Source organism: Heterodontus francisci, chromosome 2 (genome assembly GCF_036365525.1).
Source record: "Heterodontus francisci isolate sHetFra1 chromosome 2, sHetFra1.hap1, whole genome shotgun sequence".
NCBI classification, from domain to species: Eukaryota; Metazoa; Chordata; class Chondrichthyes; order Heterodontiformes; family Heterodontidae; genus Heterodontus; species Heterodontus francisci.
In genome coordinates, this window is record NC_090372.1 from 192,162,619 (window position 1) to 192,186,466 (window position 23,848).

The 23,848-nt window shown below is 45.8% G+C and overlaps 1 protein-coding gene across 5 annotated transcripts in view; it reads left to right on the plus strand.

Moving 5' to 3' along the window:
- The window catches only part of LOC137349461 (disco-interacting protein 2 homolog C), a 635,092-nt gene that overhangs the window by 379,342 nt on the left and 231,902 nt on the right, over nt 1–23,848 (plus strand). For all 5 annotated transcript variants that reach the window (XM_068014972.1, XM_068014974.1, XM_068014973.1 and 2 more), the window contains 2 exons: nt 10,053–10,163; nt 20,875–21,000. In XM_068014972.1, the coding sequence (XP_067871073.1) occupies nt 10,053–10,163; nt 20,875–21,000 (237 nt within the window). The remainder of the gene's footprint in view (nt 1–10,052; nt 10,164–20,874; nt 21,001–23,848) is intronic.

Here is a 23,848-nt window from a genome sequence, read left to right on the forward strand (position 1 = left end):
CCACACTCTCGCTCCCCCCACACTCTCGCTCCCCCCACACTCTCGCTCCCCCCACACTCTCGCTCCCCCCACACTCTCGCTCCCCCCACACTCTCGCTCCCCCCACACTCTCGCTCCCCCCACACTCTCGCTCCCCCCACACTCTCGCTCCCCCCACACTCTCGCTCCCCCCACACTCTCGCTCCCCCCCACACTCTCGCTCCCCCCACACTCTCTCTCGCTCCCCCCACACTCTCTCTCGCTCCCCCCACACTCTCTCTCGCTCCCCCCACACTCTCTCTCGCTCCCCCCACACTCTCTCTCGCTCCCCCCACACTCTCTCTCGCTCCCCCCACACTCTCTCTCGCTCCCCCCCACACTCTCTCTCGCTCCCCCCCACACTCTCTCTCTCTCTCCCCACACTCTCTCTCTCTCTCCCCACACTCTCTCTCTCTCTCCCCACACTCTCTCTCTCTCTCCCCACACTCTCTCTCTCTCTCCCCACACTCTCTTTCTCTCTCTCTCTCCCCGACACTCTCTCTCTCTCTCTCTCCCCGACACTCTCTCTCTCTCTCTCTCCCCGACACTCTCTCTCTCTTCCCCTACACTCTCTCTCTCTCTTCCCCTTACATACTCTCTCTCTCTCTCTCCCCGACACTCTCTCTCTCTCTCTCTCCCCGACACTCTCTCTCTCTCTCTCCCCCCGACACTCTCTCTCTCTCTCTCCCCCCGACACTCTCTCTCTCTCTCTCTCCCCGACACTCTCTCTCTCTTCCCCTACACTCTCTCTCTCTCTTCCCCTTACATACTCTCTCTCTCTCTCTCTCCCCGACACTCTCTCTCTCTCTCTCTCCCCGACACTCTCTCTCTCTCTCTCTCCCCGACACACTCTCTCTCTCTCTCCCCGACATTCTCTCTCTCTCTCTCTCTCCCCGACACTCTCTCTCTCTCTCTCTCCCCGACACTCTCTCTCTCTCTCTCTCCCCGACACTCTCTCTCTCTTCCCCTACACTCTCTCTCTCTCTTCCCCTTACATACTCTCTCTCTCTCTCTCCCCGACACTCTCTCTCTCTCTCTCTCCCCGACACTCTCTCTCTCTCTCTCCCCCCGACACTCTCTCTCTCTCTCTCCCCCCGACACTCTCTCTCTCTCTCTCTCCCCGACACTCTCTCTCTCTTCCCCTACACTCTCTCTCTCTCTTCCCCTTACATACTCTCTCTCTCTCTCTCTCCCGACACTCTCTCTCTCTCTCTCTCCCCGACACTCTCTCTCTCTCTCTCTCCCCGACACACTCTCTCTCTCTCTCCCCGACATTCTCTCTCTCTCTCTCTCTCCCCGACACTCTCTCTCTCTCTCTCTCCCCGACACTCTCTCTCTCTCTCTCTCCCCGACACTCTCTCTCTCTTCCCCTACACTCTCTCTCTCTCTTCCCCTTACATACTCTCTCTCTCTCTCTCCCCGACACTCTCTCTCTCTCTCTCTCTCTCCCCGACACTCTCTCTCTCTCTCTCTCCCCGACACACTCTCTCTCTCTCTCTCCCCGACATTCTCTCTCTCTCTCTCGCTCCCCGACACTCTCTCTCTCTCTCCCCGGCACTCTCTCTCTCTCTCTCTCCCCGACACTCTCTCTCTTCCCCTACACTCTCTCTCTCTCTTCCCCTTACATACTCTCTCTCTCTCTCTCCCCGACACTCTCTCTCTCTCTCCCCGACACTCTCTCTCTCTCTCCCCGACACTCTCTCTCTCTCTCCCCGACACTCTCTCTCTCTCTCTCCCCGACACTCTCTCTCTCTCTCTCTCTCCCCGACACACTCTCTCTCTCTCTCTCCCCGACACTCTCTCTCTCTCTCTCTCCCCGACACTCTCTCTCTCTCTCTCTCCCCGACACTCTCTCTCTCTCTTCCCTTACATACTCTCTCTCTCTCTCCCCGACACTCTCTCTCTCTCTCCCCGACACTCTCTCTCTCTCTCTCTCTCTCTCTCCCCGACACTCACTCTCTCTCTCCCCGACACTCTCTCTCTCTCTCCCCGACACTCTCTCTCTCTCTCTCCCCGACACTCACTCTCTCTCTCTCCCCGACACACTCTCTCTCTCTCTCTCCCCGACACTCTCTCTCTCTCTCTCCCCGACACACTCTCTCTCTTCCCCTACACTCACTCTCTCTCTCTTCCCCTTACATACTCTCTCTCTCTCTCTCCCCGACACTCTCTCTCTCTTCCCCTACACTCTCTCTCTCTCTTCCCCTTACATACTCTCTCTCTCTCTCTCCCCGACACTCTCTCTCTCTCTCTCTCCCCGACACTCTCTCTCTCTCTCTCTCCCCGACACTCTCTCTCTCTCTTTCTTCCCCTACACTCTCTCTCTCTCTTCCCCTTACATACTCTCTCTCTCTTCCCCTACACTCTCTCTCTCTCTCTCTCTCTCTCCCCGACACTCTCTCTCTCTCTCTCCCCGACACACTCTCTCTCTCTTCCCCTACACTCTCTCTCTCTCTTCCCCTTACATACTCTCTCTCTCTCTTCCCCTACACTCTCTCTCTCTCTCTCTCTCCTTACATACTCTCTCTCTCTCTCTCTCCCCCTACACACACTCTCTCTCTCTCTCTCTTCCCCCCCCCCCCTACTCACTCTCTCTCTCTCTCTCCCTACACTCTCTCTCCCCCTACACTCTCTCTCTCTCTCTCTCTTCCCCTACACTCTCTCTCTCTCTTCCCCTACACTCTCTCTCTCTCTTCCCCTGCACTCTCTCTCTCTCTCTTCCCCCTACACTCTCTCTCTCTCTCCCCCTACACTCTCTCTCTCTCTCTCCCCTACACTCTCTCTCACTACACCTACTCTCTCTCTCTCTCTCCTCCCCACACTCACACTCTCCTCCCCTCACTCTCTCTCTCCCCCCTGCACTCTCTGTCTCCTCCCGCTCTCTCTCTTTCTCTCTCACTGTTACCAGCCCCCCAGCCAACTCTCTGCCTCCCCTTCTCACTTTCTCTCTCTGACTGTTGCTGATAGCGGGAACAGCTTTTTTGAACTTTGGACAGCTTCATTGACTTTTTTAAAAAAAAAATTGGAGCCAGCCGGAAAACCACGTTTCTGTCCAAAGTTGGGAAACGCTGTTCTGCTTCAGCACCTGTCAGCTGTGAGACTGACACTTGCAATTTTTTTTAACAGCCTGTCTGAAGATGCCAATGGAAAATTTCTCATCCGTGAAATTACCATTCACGGACCTCAAAATTGTTTACTACGGACATGTTGCCAACCCCTGCTTGTACTATCAGTTAATGGGAACAGTTTTTCTTTGTCTAACTTATCTAAGCTTATCATAATCTTGTCCACCTCTATTAAATCTCCCCTCAATCTCCTTTGCTCCAGGGAGAACAACCCCTGCTTTTCCAACCTAAACTTGTTACTAAAATCCCACATTGCTGCAGTCCTTCTGGTAAATCTCCTGTGTGCCTACTCAAGGACCCTCACATCCTTCCTAAAATATGGTGACCAGAACTGGTCGCAGTACTCTATTTGGGGACTAACCAGAGTTTTATAGAGGTTCAGCATAACTTCCCTGCTTTTGTACTCACTGCCTCTTTATGAAGCCCAAGATCCCATACGCTTTACTAACCACTCTCTCAGTATGTCCTGCCACCTTCAAAGATTCATGCACCCCAGGTCCCTCTGTTCCTCAACACTCTTTCAAGCTATGTTGCCTCACCCTATCCCTTCTGTCAAAATGCATCACCTCACACTTGTCTGTATTAAATTTCATCTGGCAATTGTCTGCCCATTCTGCTAGCCTATCTGTGTCCTGTTGCAGGCGGTTCATAACATCCACAATGTTTGCCACTCCTCCAAGTTTGGTATCGTTGCTTTACCTTGGATGGTGTCGAGCTTCTTGAGTGTTGTTGGAGCTGCACCCATCCAGGCAAGTGGAGAGTATTCCATCACACTCCTGACTTGTGCCTTGTAGATGGTGGACAGGCTTTGGGGAGTCAGGAGATGAGTTACTCGCCGCAGGATTCCTAACCTCTGACCTGCTCTTGTAGCCACGGTATTTATATGGCTACTACAGTTCAGATCCTGGTCAAAGGTAGCCCCTAGGATGTTGATAGTGGGGGATTCAGTGATGGTAATGCCATTGAATGTCAAGGGGAGATGGTCATTGCCTGGCACTTGTGTGGCGCAAATGTTACTTGCTACTTATCAGCCCAAGCCTGGATATTGTCCAGGTCTTTACCCGGACTGCTTCAGTATCTGATGAGTCACGAATGGTGCTGAACATTGTGCAATCATCAGCGAACATTCCCACTTTTGACCTTATGATTGAAGGAAGGTCATTGATGAAGCAGCTGAAGATGGTTGGGCCTAGGACACTACCCTGAGGAACTCCTGCAGTGATGTCCTGGAGCTGAGATGATTGACCTCCAACAACCACTTTGCGCTAGGTATGACTCCAACCAGCAGAGAGTTTTCCCCCTGATTCCCATTGACTTCAGTTTTGCTGGGGCGCCTTGATGCCATACTCGGTCAAATGCTGCCTTGATGTCAAGGGCAGTCACTCTCACCTCATCTCTTGAGTTCAGCTTTTTTGTCCATGTTTGAACCAAGGCTGTAATGAGGTCAGGTACTGAGTGGCCCTGGCGGAACCCAAACTGAGCATCACTGAGCAGGTTATTGCTAAGCAAGTGCTGCTTGATGGCACTGTTTATGACACCTTCCATCACTTTACTGATGATTGAGAGTAGGTCGATGGGGCGGTAATTCGCCGGGTTGGACTTGTCCTGCTTTTTGTGCACAGGACATACCTGGGCAATTTTCCACATTGCCGGGTGGATGCCAGTGTCATAGCTATACTGGCACAGCTTGGCTAGGGGTGCGGCAAGTTCTGGAGCACAGGTCTTCAATTGCCGGAATATTGTCAGGACCCATAGCTTTTGCAGTATCCAGGGCCTTCAGTCGTTCCTTGATATCACGCGGAGTGAATCGAATTGGCTGAAGTTTGGTATCTGTATTGCTGGGGACTTCAGGAGGGGGGCCGAGATAGATCATCAACTCAGCACTTCTGGCTGAAGATTGTTGCAAATGCTTCTGCCTTATCTTTCGCACTGACGTGCTGGGCTCCCCCATCATTGAGGATGGGGATATTTGTGGAGCCACCGCCTCCAGTTAGTTTTTTAATTGTCCACTACCATTCACGATTGGATGTGGCAGGACTGCAGAGCTTAGATCTGATCCGTTGGTTATGGGATCGCTTAGCTCTATCGCATGCTGCTTATGCAGTTTGGCACGCAGATATTCCTGTGTTGTAGCTTCACCAGGTTGACACCTCATTTTGAAGTATGCCTGGTGATGCTCCTGGCATGCCCTCCTGTACTCTTCATTGAACCAGGGTTGTCTCCTGGCTTGATGGTAATGCTAGAGTGGGGGATATGCCAGGCCATGAGCTTACAGATTGTGGTTGAGTGCAATTCTGCTGCTGCTGATGGCCCACAGTGCCTCGTGGATGCCCAGCTTTGCATCGCTAGATCTGTTCGAAATCTATCCCATTTAGCCCGGTGATAGTGCCACGCAACACGATGGACGGTATCCTCAATGTGAAGGCGGGACTTCGTCTCCACAAGGACTGTGTGGTGGTCACTCCTACCAATACTGTCATGGACAGAAGCATCTGTGTCAGGCAGATTGGTGACGACAAGGTCAAGTATATTTTTCCCTCGTGTTGTGACCAGTCTAGCAGCTATGTCCTTCAGTACTCGGCCAGCCCAGTCAGTAGTGGTGCTACCGAGCCACTCTTGGTGATGGACATTGAAGTCCCCCACCCAGAGTACATTTTGTGACACTTGCCACCCCTCAGTGCTTCCTCCAAGTGGTGTTCAACATGGGAGGAGTACTGATTCATCAGCTGAGAGAGGGACGGTAGGTGGTAATCAGTAGGAGGTTACCTTGCCCATGTTTGACCTGATGCCATGAGACTTCATGGGGGTCCGGAGTCGATGTTGAGGACTGACTCCCAGGGCAACTCCCTCCCTACTGTATACCACGGTGCCCGCCACCTCTGCTGGGTCTGTCCTGCTGATGGGACAGGACATACCCAGGGATAGTGATTGCAGTGTCTGGGACATTGTAAGGTAGGATTCCGTGCGTATGACAATGTCAGTCTGTTGCATGACTAGTCTGTGGGACAGCTCTCCCAACTTTGGCACAAGCCCCCAGATGTTAGTAAGGAGGACTTTTTCAGGGTCGACAGGGCTGGGTTTGCTGTTGTCGTTTCCGGAGCCTTAGGTCGATGCCGGGTGGTCTGTACGGTTTCATTCCTTTTTTATAGACTTCGTAGCGGTTAGGTACAACTGAGTGGCTTGCTAGGCCATTTCAGAGGGCATGTAAGAGTTAACCACATTGCTGTGGGTCTGGAGTCACATGTAGGCCAGGCCAAGTAAGGACAGCAGATTTCCTTCCCTGAAGGTCATTATTGAACCAGATGGGTTTTTTACAACAATCGACAATGGTTTCATGGCCATCATTAAACTAGCTTTTAATTCCAGACTTTTTATTAATTAAATTCAAGTTCCACCTTCTGCTGTGGTGGGATTCGAACCCATGTCCCCAGAGAAATACCTTGGGTCTCTAGGTTACTAGTCCATTGATAATACCACTATGCCACTGCCTCCCCCATGGTGGTATAAACATCATAATTTTTTAATGCACTTTGCCATGGAACTGTTGGACATAAATTTATGCCTTGGTTCCCTAATTTGCCTTTATATTACAATTGCAGCATCAGTGCAAAGCGAATGTGATTCAAACTAATAAACTTTTGTTGTGTAAATTTTAAGTAAGAGTTTGACCTTGCATCACTTGATGTTAGCTTTTGCTCCATGGTAGCACTCCTGCCTTGAGTTATTGGTCATGGGTTTAAGCTCCACTCCAGAGACATGAGCACCTAATCCAGGAAGACACTTTAGAGGGAGTGCTGCACTATCAGAGGGAGGTGAGGTCTTTCAGATAAGATGTCAAACCAAATCCTAGTGTGCCTTCTCAAGTGAATGTAAAATATCCCATGGCGCTATTCAGAGAAGAGCAGGGCAGACTTTCTAATGCTGAACCAACATAACTAAAACAGTTTATCTTGTTATGTATCTCATTGCTGTTTGTTGGACCTCGGGGTATGCAAAATGCTGAAGGCTGCTAATGGTGGAGTGATGGAAATTGGGGATCTGCAAGTGGACAGAAATAGAGGAGTGCAGAGATCTCAGAGGGTTGTAGGACTGTAAGAGGTAATGGAGGACGGAGGGGGCAAGGCCAACCAATGTCGATCGGTGAGCATAGGGTTCTGGGTGAGTAGGACTTGGTGCAAGTCAGAACACCTCAAGTTTACAGAGGATAGAAGGTGGGAGTCTGATCAGGAAAGCACTGGAATAGTCGAGTTTAGAGGTAACAAAGGCATACATGAGAGTTTTAACAGCAGCTGAACTGAGGCAGGGAAGGAAACTGAGGTGGAAGAAAATAGTCTTGCTTAAGGGGAGATTATGAAGTTAATCAGGGTAAAAAAAAAAAAATGCCTAAGTTGTGAATGGTCTAGGCAGTAGCCTGGGAAAAAGGTGGTGTTGGTACCTAGAAAACAGAATTTGTGGCAGAAACCGAAGACAATGGCATCCCGTCTTCCTACTATTTAGTGGAGAGACTGGCGAAGAGTACAATTGATAAGCAAAACAGTGCCGATGACATTAGTAGTGCCAGTGGGGTTCTGTTCATTTTATAACCAAGAGAAAACATTTGTTCATTTGAAGAAGAGCTGAACTCCCAGAGGTGAGGTGAGAATGGCTGCCCTTGACATCATGGCAGCACTTTGACCGAGTGTGCCATCAATGAGCCGTAGCAAAACTGTAGTCAATGGAAATCAGGGGGGAAATCTCTCAGTTGGTTGGAGTCATACCTCGCGCAAAGGAAGATGGTTGTGGTTGTTGGAGGTCAATCATCTCAGCTCCTGGATATCTCTGCAGGAGTTCCTCAGGGTAGTGTCCAAGGCCCAACCATCTTCAGCTGCTTCATCAATGACCTTCCTTCCCTTATAAGGTTATAAGTGTGGATGTTCACTGATGATTGTACAATGTTCAGCAGCATTCACGACTTTTCAGATTACTGAAGCAGCCCGTATCCAGGCTTGGGCTGATAAGTGGCAAGTAACATTCGCGCCACACAAGTGCCAGGCAATGACCATCTCAAACGAGAGAATCTAACCATCTTCCCTTGACATTCAGTGGCATTACCATTGTTGAATCCCCCACTATCAACATCTGGGGGTTACCAATGACCAGAAACTGAACTGGACCTGCCATGAATGCTGTGATTACAAGAGCAGGTCAGAAGCTGGGAATTCTGTGGCCTCCTGACTCCCCAAAGCCTGTCCACCATCTACAAGGCACAAATCAGGAGTGTAATGGAATGCTCTCCACTTGTCTGGATGGCTGCAGCTCCAACAACATTCATGAAGCTCAACACCATCCAGGACAAAGCAGCCCGCTTGATTGGCACCCCATCCACCATCTTCAACGTTCACTCCCTCCACCACCAATACACAGTGGCAACAGTGTGTACCATTTACAAGTTGCACTGCAGCAACTCACCAAGGTTCCTTCAACAGCACCTTCCAAACCTGCGATTTCTACCACCCAAAAAGACCAAAGGACAACAGTCGCATGGGAGCACCACCACCTGCAAGTTCCCCTCCAAACCACACATCATCATGACTTGGAACTGTATCGCCGTTCCTTCACTGTCACTGGGTCAAACTCCTGGAACTCCCTTCATCACGAGGACTGCAGCTAACAACCACCTTCTTGAGCAATTAGGGATGGTTAATAAATGCTGGTCTAGCCAGCAATGCTGACATCCCAGAAACGAATAATAAAAGAGTGCATGCAACGCCTAGCATTTAATCAATTATACTTGAGAACTGTGATTTGGTTTTGGCATTTCTATGAATGTGCCAATATGTTTTGTTGATTAAATATTTAATAAGTATTGTAGTGTGATCTGTATTGGACAAAAGTAAAATGGAATTATTTTGCACTAGAGAGCATAAAGACAACACTTTTGTTTAATGAGACCTAACTATTTTATAATCATAGAATCGTTACAGCACAGAAGGCCATTCGACCCATCGTGTCTGTGCTGGCCCCTTCTAAAGAGCAATTCACAAACTGCCACTCCCACCTTCTCCCCACATCCCTGCACATTCCTCCTCTTCAGAAAATTAGAACATTTAGAAAACGTAGATAAATTTACAGCACAAAGGAGGCTGCTCTGCCCATCATGTCTGTACCTACCGATAAAGAACCACCCAGCTTAATCCAATTTTCCAGCACCTGGTCCGTATCCATGGAGGTTACGGGACTTCAGCTGCTTTCCTATTTTATTTGTTTTTAAATGCCAAATTCTGGTATTTCGTAGGAAAAGCATTAGTTAACCTGAGTGAGTGAAATACAAATAACAAATGAGCTGGTTTCTGGATTTATTCATTTGCTGAAAAATCAAACAAATGATGGGGTCTGTCTCAATACTTTTATTATTTAAATAGATTTTTTTAATGAAGAAAACCTTCATACTTCAGGCATAATACTGCATGCCACAACTAATAAGAGTCGAAGAAATGATTGGATAAATTGAACAGTAATGGCTTGGTGAAGCCAAGTCTTGGTTTGAAAATCGTTTGGATAGGAAGGGAAGAGTTAGGGAGGTTCAGTGATCCTACAATTTTTTGATGTACTGAATGTGGAAGATTAATTAAAAGTTCACTGAGTCTTACTTAGAACATGATGAGAATACAAGAACTACAAAGTTATTAAAAATCAAATACAAAAATATAAATTGACAAAGCAGCATGCAAATTTCTATCAAACTGTGCTCTGTGAAGGGCAATCATTTCCCTTTTGAAAAATAGCAACTGAAGTGCAGTAACATCTTTAAATGCAGAAACAGTACTCCCTCACTGAAACTGATTAGAAACAAAATCATTATCGTGATACCATTTATTCCATGTTTTGAAGTGTGTTATAGTGATCATTGTTTTTCCACCTTTTATACAGGAGTGGAGCCTTCACTGCCACAAGAGCGTCGAACGCCAGTTACACCATCATCCTCTTCCAGATATCACCGTCGCCGGTCGTCAGGGTCACGAGATGAACGTTACAGATCAGGTACGATAGTAGCTCAGCTTTAACTCTTTTTCTGTACAAGTGACTCGATTTGGATTTCGATAAGAAATTTGTTTTACAATCATGGAGCCAACCAAATCTGTTGGAACTGCATCATTGGGGCGGCACAGTGGCGCAGTGGTTAGCACCGCCGCCTCACAGATCCAGGGACCCGGGTTCAATTCCGGGTACTACCTGTGCGGAGTTTGCAAGTTCTCCCTGTGACCGGCGTGGGTTTTCCGCCGGGTGCTCCGGTTTCCTCCCACACCCAAAGACTTGCAGGTGATAGGTAAATTGGCCGTTGTAAATTTGCCCCAAGTGTAGGTAGGTGGTAGGGAATATGGCATTACTGTAGGGTTAGTATAAATGGGTGGTTGTTGGTCGGCACAGACTCGGTAGGCCGAAGCGCCTGTTTCAGTGCTGTATCTCTGAATAAAAAAATAAAATAAATAAACATTATTGTGATGCTAATACACCTGTAGAGATTATTCCATTCCTTTCTTCTCCCCACCCTGTTCAAATGCCCCCCACCAAAATATTTGTGTTTGGTGCAGCGAGCATTGATGTGGCAGCAACTCAAGAGTATTTTATGTAATTCTGGGTAATGTGACATCGCTCTTCGGTTCTAAATGGGGACTAGTAATCCAGAGGCCTGGACTAATGCTGCAGAGACATGAGTTCAAATCCCGCCACGGCAGCAGGGGAAAATTAAATTCAATTAGTTAATAAATCTGGAATAAAATGCTAGTCTCATTAATAATCACAAAGACTATCGGATTGTTGGAAAAACCCATGTGGTTCACTCATGCCCTTCAGGAAATATGCTGTCCTTATCCAGTCTGGCCTACATGTGACTCCAGACTCGGTTGTATGAAAACCGCTGCTGAAAAAGTCAAGTAATAATAAAACCAAAATGGACCACCCGGTAACAACCAAGGCACTGGTAGTGATAAAGGCACACACTGCCCAATTGACCCTTTCAAGTCTTGCTCATTAACTAGAGCCAAAATTGGGAGAGCTGCCCTAACAAGCTAGTCAAGCAACAGTCTGACATACCTGTGGGACAGGACATACCCACCAGAGGGGGTGGCATAGTGGTATAAAGTCGGAAGTAAGTGGCCTGGGAGGGCTCATCATTGACTCCAGACACCATCAGGTGCAAGGAAACTTCCTGCTGATTACCACTTACTGCCCTCCCTCAGCTGATGAATAAGTGCTCCTCTATGTTGAACATTACGTGGAAGAAGCACTGAGGGTAACAAGGGCACAGAATGTACTCTGGGTGAGGGACTTGATGTCCATCACCAAGAGTGGCTCAGTAGCACCATTACTGACCAAGCTGGCCGAGCCTGAAGGACATATCTGCCAGACTGGGCCTGCGGCAGGTGGTGAGAGAACCAACGAGGGAAAAACGTACTTGCCCTCGACCTCATCAGTCTACCTATTGCAGTTGCATCTGTCCATGACAGTATTAGTATGAATGACCACCCTGCAGTCCTTGTGGAGACAAAGTCCAGTCTTCACACTGAGGTCACCCTCCATCATGTTGCGGGGCACTACCACCGTGCTAAATGGGATAGACTCAGAACAGATCTAGCAGCTCAAAACTGGGCATCCATGAGGCACTGTGGGCCATCAGCAGCAGCAGCAGAATTGTATTCAACCACAATCTGTAACCTCATGGCCTGGCATATCCCCCACTCTACCATTACCATCTAGCCAGAGTAACCAACCCTGGTTCAATGAATAGTGCAGAAGAACATGCCAGGAGCAGCATATGTAAAAATGAAGTGCCAACCTGGTGAACAGAACGACGTGCATGCTAAACAGCAGAAGCAGCATGCTTCTGAAGTTTTTTTTTTAGTTTTTAAGGTACAGCACTGAAACAGGCCCTTCAGCCCACCGAGACTGTGCCGACCATCAACCACCCATTTTTACTAATCCTACACTAATTCCATATTCCTACCACATCCCCACCTGTCCCTATATTTCCCTACCACATACCTACACTAGGGGCAATTTACAATGGCCAATTAACCTATCAACCTGCAAGTCTTTGGCATGTGGGAGGAAACCGGAGCACCCGGAGGAAACCCACGCAGACACAGGGAGAACTTGCAAACTCCACACAGGCAATACCCAGAATTGAACCCGGGTCGCTGGAGCTGTGGGGCTGCGCTGCTAACCACTGCGCCAATGTGCCGCCCCAAGTGATTCCATGAACAACAGATTAGATCAAAGCTCTGCAGTCCTGCCACATTCAGTTGTGAATGGTGGTGGACAATTAAATAACTAACTGGAGGAGGAGTCTCCACAAACATGCCCCTCCTCAATGATGGGGGAACCTACCATGTCAGTGCAAAAGATGAGGCTGAAACATTTGCTGCCATCTTCAGCCAGAAGTGCCGAGTGGATGATCTCTGCCTCCTCCTGAAGTTCCCACCATCATCAGTCAGTCTTCAGACAATTCAATTCATCCCATGTGATATCAAGAAATGACTGAAGACACTGGATACAGCAAAGGCTATGGGCCCTGACAAAATTCCAGCTGCATTATTGAAGCTTTGTGCTGCAGAACTAGCCATGTCCTTATCCAACCTGTTTGAGTACAGCTACAACACTGGCATCTAGTGAACAATATGAAAAATTGACCAGGTATGTCCTATTCACAAAAAACAGGACAAAACCAATTACCATCCCATAAGACTACTCCCGATCATCAGCAAAGTGATGGAAGGTGTTGTTGACAGTGCTATCAAGTGGCACTTACTCAGCAATAACCTGCACATCGATGCTCAGTTTGGGTTCCTTCAGGGCCACTCAGCTTCTGACCTCATTACAGCCTAGGTCAAAACTTGGACAACAGAGCTGAACTCAAGAGGTGAGGTGACACTGACTGCTCTTGACATCAAGGCAGCATTCGACCTCGTGTAGCATCGAGGAGCCCTAGTAAAATTGAAGTCAATGGAAATGAGGAGGGAAAGCTCTCCACTGGTTGGAGTCATGCCCAGCACAAAGGAAGATGGCTTTGGTTATTGGAGAGAAATCTTCTCAGCCCCAGGATATCACTGCAGGAGTTACTCAGGGTAATGTCCTAGGCCTAACCATCTTCAACTGCTTCATCAATGACCTTCCCTTCAACATAAGGTCAGAGGTGGGATGCTTGCTGATGAATGTACCTTGTTCAATACCATTCACAATTCCTCAGATACTGAAGCAATCTGTGCCCGCATGCAGCATAACCTGGACAACATTCAGACTTGGGCTGATATGTGTCACGAATGTTACTTGCAACTTAAGTGCCAGGCAATAACTGTCTCCAACAAGAAAGAATCTAACCATCTCCCCTTGACATCCAACGGCATTACCATCACTGAATCCCCCACTATCAACATCCTAGGGGCTACCATCAACCAGAAACTTAACTGAACCAAAAGTATAATGACTGTGGCTACAAGATCAGGTCAGGGGCTAGGAATTCTGCAGTGAGTAACTCACTCCTGACTCCCCAAAGTCTGTCCACCATCTATAAGGCACAACTCAGGAGTGTGATGGAATACTCTCCACTTGCCTGGATGAGTACGGCTCCAAAAACATTCAAGAAACTCGACACCATCCAAGGTAAAGCAACGCAGTTGATTGGCACACCATCCACCACGTTCAACATTCACTCCCTCCACCACTGGCATATAGTGGCAACAGTGTGTGCCATCTGCAAGATGCACTGCAGCAACTTGTCAAGCCTCTTCTGACAGCACCTTCCAAACCTGCGACCTCTACCACCTAGAAGTGTAAGGGCAGTAGACACATGGGAACACACCACCTGCAAGTTCCCCTTCAAATCTCTCGCCATCCTGACTTGGAGCTATACTGTCGTGCCTTCAATGTCGTTCCCTCTCTAACAGCACTGTGGCTGTAACTGTAGCAGTTCAAGAAAGCAGCTCTCCACCACTTTCTCAATGGCAATTAAAGATGGGCAATAACAGCTGGTCTAGCCCGGGATGCTCACATCCCACGAATGAATAAAAAAAATTTTATTTGTTAGAACAAAAGGTCCAGTTCAAACTTAAGAAAATTCTGACAGTACTCATCAAAGTAAAATTAAGACAGTGTACCTGTCATGCAGGCTCCCACCTGCCAAGAATGAGGCATATTAATTTTGCCACATGGACATTAAATTTCAAATTGTTGCTGGGAAGAAAAGAAGGCCTGATACAAGGGGTTGCCAAGCCCTCTGGCTGGAAAGACAGTTTTGCATATTAATAGACAGTACTTGTGGACAAAGGACCCACCCAATACACAAAGCCAGAAGTGATTATACGAGTCAGGTGACTACCCCGCTGGCCAACTTGGGGAGTTTTAAATTGTAGAGACAGTGTTTGAACAGGCAGAAAGCTCTGTGCTCCTAGATTGAAAAGACCTCCTCCCCTCCTGTCTGCTCTCATGGAACTGAAACCCACTGAAGACACATGAACCCCAAGAAGGAAAAGTCACCTACAGTGAACAAAGTTTAAGAATACTGGGCCCCAACAAAAAGCAAGATCAACCAACAAAAGGACTCTACAGTGAGCTTGAAGAACCATAATGGGCCAAGTGCTGGAAAATGGGATTAGAATAGATAGGTGCTTGATGGCCGGCACAGACACAATTGGCCGAAGGGCCCGTTTCGGTGCTGTATGATTCTATTACAAACTCTTCAGATAGTGCCTCAAATCTTTCCACTTTATTTTTCTTCTCTTTTCTGTCTCTATTTGCATGTGCGTATTGCGTATGCATGCTAGTGTGGGGCGCAGCGTGTATCCGTAGGCGTTAACCAAAATAGAGTTTTTAGTTGAAGTTTAATAAATTTCATTTTTCTTCTTTAAACCTAAGAAAGCCTGTTTGTGCTCATTTCTTTGCCTTATAATTGGAAAGCGATGAACAAGGATTCACCAAGGGGGAGCTCAAAACACAGTGTATTTAAAATCAAACCCTGTTACACTAAGACCAGGTGAAGGCTGAGAGGGACCCCTAGGCACCTTTCTCACCTGGTCATAACATTACCTGAATCACAAGTGTAACAAATTGGTAGATTGAAATGCATTTCATGATGAGCCATCTGTTATTTACTTAACAAGTATGTTACAGCACTGATGTTCTGGAAGCTTGCTTTTCTCTTCCATCCCCCCACCCCACCCAATTATACTTCAAAACTTAAGTACTTTAACCCCCTTTTTGATATCCTTACTTTCCTTTTCTCTCCACATCCCTAATTATGACCATAAGTCACAGTCTCGTCCCTTCCTTGAGTGAAGTTGTTAAGTGAACAGATTGTAGTTTTCTTTCCCTAAGCTAATTTCTGCTATCTTCAGGGAGAAGATAAGTGATCGATCATTGCCATGGCTTATTATCACTTCACTTAGTTTCATATCACTAATATTAATCCCAACTGTTAAATAATGTTGCTTATGACTGATGGTTTCATAGAAACATTGAAAATAAGGGTACTTTATGCTTGTTTCATAATTAGGCTTTGTGATGTAGAAACTGTTTTATAATTGTACTCTTGCAATAATTAGTGCTGTAAACAAACTGTTTCAGTGTTAACTAAATTACATTTTCCATTTGTCAGTCCCATGAGATAGGAAAATGTTCTAATGTATAATTAAATGCAAAACTTCATTGTAAATGTAAATGGTCCCAGGCCCCTGGGGTGGGGCCATGCAGAATCGAAGCCTCTGGAGGAGGGGCTGTGGGACAGAAGTCAGAGGCCTTGGGGTTGCGTGGAGTGATTGGAGGCCTCGGGTGGAGGTGTTGGGAGTCAGAGACCTCGGTGGTGGGAGATGGTCGGAGGCCTCAGTGGAGAGGATGTGTAGAGGCCTTGGTTGGGGCTGAGGGGTGCGGATGGAGGCCTCTGTGGGGTGGTGGGGGGGATGCGGATGGAGGCCTCGGTGTTGCGGACGTGTAGAATAAGGCCTTGGTGGGGGGGTGTCAGAGGCCTTGAAGTGGGGGTTGTCGAAGGCCTTGGGAGGGCAGGGTTGGGGATCGGCGACCTTGCACAGAGGGAGGTGGGAATTGGAGACCTTTGTGATGTGGTCAGAGGTTTAGGTGGGGTTGGTCAGAGGCCTTTTGGGGGGTGGGGAGGTTGGAGGCCTCGTTGGAGGGTGGGGAGGTTGGAGGATTGGGGGTGTCTGATCACAAGGGGTTGGTGAAGCAGCTATGTTGGATTCAGCAGGTAACCTGAAAGGCAATTCCCTCCTGGATCCGGCAGTCCTCGCCTTTCTGTAGCTGTGTGGTTTTCTGAGGTTCTGGGTACGCAGCCGTCATTTACATTTACAATGAAGTTTTGCATTTAATTATACATTAATATTGAAATGGTGGATAAATATAAAGCACACTGCCTCATTATAACATTTAAATTGCCAACCTGCTTCCTGGGAGTCATAGAATTATACAGCACAGAAACAGGCCCTTTGGCCCATCATTTCTGTGCCAGCCATCAAGCACCTAACTATTGTAATCCCATTTTCTAGTACTTGGCCCGTAGCCTTGTATGTTATGGAATTTCAAGTGCTCATCTAAATACTTAACTGTTGTAATGCTTCCTGCCTCCACCTCCTCTTCAGGCAGTGCATTCCAGGTTTCAACCACCCTCTGGGTGAAAAACATCTTCCTCAGATCCGCTCTAAACCTTCTGCACCTTACTTTAAATCTATGCCCCCTGGTTATTGACCTCTCCGTTGAGGGAAAAAGTTTCTTCCTATCTAACCGATCTATGCCCCTCATAATTTTGTGGACCTCATCATGTCTCCCCTCAGCCTTCTCTGCTCTAAGGAAAACAACCCCAGCCTTTTCAGTCTCCCTTCATAGCTGAAATGCTCCAGCCCAGGCAACATCCTGGTGAATCTCCTCTGCACCCTCTCCAGTCCAATCACATCCTTCCTATAGTGTGGTGCCCAGAACTGTACACAGTACTCCAGCTGTGGCCTAACTAGTGTTTTATACAGCTCCATCATAACCTCCCTGCTCTTATATTCTATGCCTCGGCTAATAAAGGCAAGTATCCCATATGTTTTCCTAACCACCTTATCTACCTGTGCTACTGCCTTCAGTGATCTATGAACAAGTACACCAAGGTCCCTCTGATCCTCTGTTGTTCCTCCCAAAATGCATCACCTCACACTTCTCAGGATTAAATTCCATTTGCCACAGCTCCGCCTATCTTACCAGCCCATCTATATCGTCCTATAATCTAACGTCCTGTAATCTAAGGCTTTCCTCCTCACTATTTATGACGCCACCAATTTTCGTGTCATCTGCGAACTTACTGATTATACCTCCTATATTCACGTCTCAATCATTAATGTACACTACAAACAGCAAGGGTCCTAGCACCGATCCCTGCGGTACACCGCTGGTCACAGGCTTCTACTCGCAGAAACAACCCTCGACCATTACCCTCTGCCTCCTGCCACAAAGCCAATTTTGGAACCAATTTGCCAAATTGCCCTGGATCCCATGGGCTCTTACCTTCTTAACCAATCTCCCATGCGGGACCTTATCAAAAGCCTTACTGAAGTCCATAGACTACATCAACTGCTTTACCCTCATCTGCACATTTCATCACCACCTCAAAAAATTCAATCAAGTTAGTCAGACACGATCTCCCCCTAACAAAGCCACTCTGACTGTCCATGATTAATCCCTGCTACTCCAAGTGGAGATTAATCCTGTCCCTCAGAATTTTTTCCAATAGTTTCCCAATCACAGATGTTCCACTCACTGGCCTGTAATTACCTGGTTTATCCCTGCTAAACTTCTTAAATAATGGTACCACATTAGCTGTCCTCCAATCCTCTGGTACCTCTCCAGTGGCCAGAGAGGATTTGAAAATTTGTATCAGAGCCCCTGCAATCTCCTCCCTTACCTCACATAACAACCTGAGATACATCTCATCTGGGCCTGGGGATTTATCCACTTTTAAGCCCACTAAAACAGCTAATACTTCCTCCCTTTCAATGCTAATATGTTCAAGTATATCACAGTCCCCCTCCCTGATCTCTACACCTATGTTGTTCTTCTCCATAGTGAACACAGATGAAAAGTGATCATTTAAAACCTCACCTATGTCCTCCGGCTCCACACACACATTGCCACTTTGGTCCCTAATGGGCCCTATTCTTTCCCTGGTTATCTTCTTACCCTTAATATACATATAAAACGCCTTAGGATTTTCCTTTATCTTGCCCACCAGTGTTTTTTCATGTCCCCTCTTCACTCTCCTAATTACTTTTCTATACTCCTCTAGTGCCTCCACTGTTTTCAGCACTCTGATCCAATCCTCTATATCCCTTGACCTGCAGGGTTCCCTGGACTTGTTGGTCCTACCCTTCACCTTAATGGGTACATGTTGGCTCTGAACTCTCACTATTTCCTCTTTGAATAACTCCCACTGATCTGATGTCAACTTTCCTACAAGTAGCTGCTCCCAGTCCACTTTGGCCTATTCCTGTTTTATCATAAAATCGGCCCTCCCCCAATTTAGTACATTTATTTTCAGTCCATCTTTGTCCTTTTCCATAACTACCTTAAATCTTACAGAGTTATGGTCACTATCCCTGAAATGCTCCCCCACTGACACTTCTACTACTTGTCCGGCTTTATTTCCTAGGATGAGGTCCAGCACTGCCCCTTACAGGATTTATAATCATCTAGAGAAGAATAAGTTCATTAGCGATAGTCAGCACAGTTTTGTGAAGGGTAGGTCGTGCCTCACAAACCTTATTGAGTTTTTCGAGAAGGTGACCAAACAGGTGGATGAAGGTAAAGCAGTGGATGTGGTGTATATGGATTTCAGTAAGGCGTTTGATAAGGTTCCCCACAGTAGGCTATTGCAGAAAATACGGAAATATGGAGTTGATGGTGATTTAGAGCTTTGGATCAGAAATTGGATAGCTGAAAGAAGACAGAGGGTGGTGATTGATGGCAAATGTTCATCCTGGAGTTTAGTTACTAGTGGTGTACTGCAAGGATCTGTTTTGGGGCCACTGCTGTTTGTCATTTTTATAAATGACCTGGAAGAGGGTGTAGAAGGGTGGGTTAGTAAATTTGCGGATGACACTAAGGTCGGTGGAGTTGTGGATAGTGCCGAAGGATGTTGTAGGGTACAGAGGGACATAGATAGGCTGAGAGATGGCAAATGGAGTTTAATGCGGAAAAGTGTGAGGTGATTCACTTTGGAAGGAGTAACAGGAATGCAGAGTACTGGGCTAATGGGAAGATTCTTGGTAGTGTAGATGAACAGAGAGATCTTGGTGTCCAGGTACATAAATCCCTGAAGGTTGCTACCCAGGTTAATAGGGCTGTTAAGAAGGCATATGGTGTGTTAGCGTTTATTAGTAGGGGGATCGAGTTTCGGAGCCACGGGGTCATGCTGCAGCTGTACAGAACTCTGGTGCGGCCGCACCTGGAGTATTGCGTGCAGTTCTGGTCACCGCATTATAGGAAGGATGTGGAAGCTTTGGAAAGGGTGCAGAGGAGATTTACTAGGATGTTGCCTGGTATGGAGGGAAGGTCTTACGAGGAAAGGCTGAGGGACTTGAGGTTGTTTTCATTGGAGAGAAGGAGGAGGAGAGGTGACTTAATAGAGACATATAAGATAATCAGAGGGTTAGATAGGGTGGATAGTGAGAGTCTTTTTCCTCGGATGGTGATGGCAAACACGAGGGGACATAGCTTTAAGTTGAGGGGTGATAGATATAGGACAGATGTCAGAGGTAGTTTCTTTACTCAGAGTAGTAGGGGCGTGGAACGCCCTTCCTGCAGCAGTAGTAGACTCGCCAACTTTAAGGGCATTTAAGTGGTCATTGGATAGACATATGGATGAAAATGGAATAGTGTAGGTCAGATGGTTTCACAGGTCGGCGCAACATCGAGGGCCGAAGGGCCTGTACTGCGCTGTAATATTCTAATTCTCTCGTAGGACTGTCTACGTACTGGCTCAAAAAGCTTTCCTGTATGCATTTTAAGAATTCTTCCCCCCCCCCCCCCCCTTAAGCCTTTTGAACTAAGACTATCCCAGTTGATATTAGGGAAGTTGAAATCCCCTCCTATTATTACTGATATTTGCCTACATATCTGCTCCTCTATCTCTCCCTGACTGTTTTGGAGCCTCTGGTACACTCCCAGCCAAGTGAATGCCCCCTTTTTGGGAATGGATTGTTTGCCTTCCTGCCAAACCCCCTTAACCAGATCTTCACATCTATGCTCAGAAATAGTTTAGAAGTAGCGCTATGTTCTACAACACTTGCAACTTTCTGTTAGGGGTTGCTGTGTTATTAGTGAATGTGATTGGTCTAGTAAAATGGAAACTAAATAATTAGACATAATCAGAGAAAGAAAGGGATGTTTTAGTGCACTTCATCTTTCTCCTTATGTTAGCAGGACTTCTGAATCTTGTTGGGAAAAAGTAACATGTTAAATTATTCCCTGTAATGCAGCCGTCATTTAAACACCATGTGTACAGTCGGGTCTGCCTGTATGAAGACTCTCCTTGATTAAATGATGATCAGGATCTGTTGTACAAGTATCCATTAATAATTTATAAGTCAGATGTATGCCTTTAGCAAGTATATTTCTCATTGGATTTCTTTGTGATGTGGTTTCAAAAGTGGATTTTCCTGTGGATTTAATTTTCTGCAATCATGTTTATTACTTGTGCTCTTTCCTTTTTCAGACGTACATACAGAGGCAGTACAAGCTGCTCTTGCCAAACATAAAGAGAGAAAGATGGCAGTTCCTATGCCATCTAAACGACGCTCTCTGGTGGTGCAAACCTCAATGGATGCCTATACACCACCAGGTAAATTGAAACATATTAAACTATTTTCCTATAGCAAACTGCTTGCAGTTCACAAAAAAATTAAGTTTTAAAATTATAGCAGAACAGCAAATTTTTAATTCTGTAGTTCTGATAATTGCCACAGTTTTTCAGGATGTAGATGGTTCCTGGCATTTATAACTTTCTTAAAATCCTTTGGTATTTTAAATCAAGATAATTGATTAAGTCATGAAAACATCAAACTATCCAGAGAGCATGCTGTCAGTTTCTTGAATTAGATTGTCCTATGTCAACTGTGCACAATAAATTATGCCTGTAAGATTATATAGGCAATTTCTTCAATTGCAACACTTGAAAAATAAATTTGAATTAAATTAAAAGTGAAAATGGATATCTTCATCTGTTTCTTACCGAAGGAGTGACGGCTTCTGTATGAATTCTTTCATGTTATTTGCTGACAAACAAAAGTAGAGGAGTTGAAATCATTCATTGTGGAAGTTTTCTGGAAGTTTCTAAAATTGTTTTTCACCAACCTACCCATCTTGCTGTGTGCAAAAAAACTGTGATTGAGATGCAACAGCTTATGAACAATTGATTGGCTACATTCTTTTGTTTAAAATCCATTTCTTCCCCCATTATATAATTATTTTTACTCCCCTTCCCCTACCCTCTTCACAGCACACCATATCTGACTCGAGTCCTCTGTAATACTCTTCTGTGAATAGTTGGGTTGGTTTGCTCTCTGAATTGTTTTCATCCGTCCCATTTGGAGGACCACTGATCCTGCCTTTATGACCTGCGCATAGCATGGCATTGTTTAGGAATTAATCATGTGCGTGATGGTGAATGTGAACTTGAATCCTATTATTTTATGGCAGAATGCACTTTTTATTACAACAATCAAGCATTTTCCAATTTTCTGCTGCAGCTATCTTTGTGGTGGATCCGTGTAAGCCTGGCAGTTTAGCACTGCATTATAGGCAGTTTTGATGTGGATTGATGTACATTGAGTTATATTGAGATCTACTGAACCAAATGTTTCTTGGAATCTTATCACTGAAGGGAGAAGAGGTTTTCATTCCATTAGTTTGGCCTAGGTTTAAACTGAAGATGTGTATTTTTACCATTTATTCCCTGTAAATAAGACTTGTAAATAAAACAGCAGCTTTGTTTATTTATTTAGAGATACAGCACTGAAACAGGCCCTTCGGCCCACCGGGTCTGTGCCGCCCTTGTTCAAGAATTGTAAAATCTTAGCACATTTATGTTTTTTTTAAAAAAAGCTGAAATCATTTTGAAGGATTCAGTCAAAATAAAACTTTATGAGCATATCAAAAATGAATGTTTTCATTTATTTTATTGTTTAAATACCTATCTTCCAAATATGTTGAATGATATGCATCTGAAATTTGATTATGTGAATCGTTTATTTGATCACCTAACAGCACCTACTGCTGCTTCTGTTTAATCCAAATTACAGTGTAACAGTGACAGAACACTTTTAAGAAGTACAACTAATGGACTACACCATGGCTTGTTGGAATAGGGAAAGGAGGTTATCTCGAGTGTCAACTGTGAGGAGCTCTATTCTTTTCCTCCCAAAAATTGAAACTCTTGGCCATACAACTACCAAACTTTAGTTGATTGTTTCCTGACTTTGTTAATGCTTTCCTTTTTGTGGGTACTGTGTCCTAGCCCTTCAAAATTGCCATCATCACATCATTCCGAAACTCTGCCCCAACTCTGAACTCCCTTTTCTCTCCAAGGTCCTTGAATGTCTTTGCCACCCAACCCTCCTGGCATCCTGTTTGAATCCTATCAGTCCAGTTTTGTTCAAGCTCACATCACTGAGACTGCATTAGTCTGAGTTAATGATGTCATTCTTAGTGACTATAAATGTAGTACATTATCCCTCCGTGCATTCCTTAGCATCTCCATCCCTGTTTGATGTGGTTTGATCACTTCTCTTCTGCCCTCATTTGGTTCCACTTATACGTGGCCTAATCTGGCGTGATTTCACCTTAGCAGTAGAGTAATTCATTCTGTATTTCATGGTATAATACTTGGTGCTTAAAAAAAAAAATCAATTTAGTGTGAAAACATCATAGAAGATTCTGAAGATATGAAAGGTGCTATCTAAATGCTGGTTCTCTCTTGAGTGTTTTATATATATGTATGCATATACACATTTTGAGATCTATCTGTCACACTTCAAGCATCACGCATTATACTTCAAAAAAAGTAATTAAGAAAAACTAGAAAACTGATGGTTTCTTCAGACCTTGGAGTTTTGTCAGGGGATTTGCCAATCTGCAGATTAATGATTAACTTCTTACTGACCTCAGGATCAGCCTCAGTTAGTCTCTATTTGACTTACAGATGCATCTTTAGCACTGTTAGAAACTATCACCTTAAAGATCTTACAGAAATCACAGATTACTGGAGAAGTGCCCAGGAACTGGAGAAAGAGAAGACCTATTTTTAAGAGAGGTAGCAAAATTGACCAAGAAACAACAGACCATTAAGTTAGATGTTGACTGTGGGTAATATTATGGAAATCTCTATTAAAGATAAGATCTTGGAGTATCTGGATAGAAATGAAATCATAAACAACTGCCAACATGGGTTCATGAAGGGGAGGTCTTATTGGTTTTCTTTCAAAGTGTGACGAAGGAGCATGTTAGGGGTAAGGCAATAGATGTAGCATACTTGGATTTCAGTAAGGCCTTTGATGCAGTTCCACTGGCAAAGCAGGTACTGAAAATGAACAAAGTGGGAATCATCAGAAATATTTTACAATGAATATGTAGTTGATTGCCACAACCCATTGTCATCACTTTGGGAGAAGCTTACCAGTGGAGTTCCACAG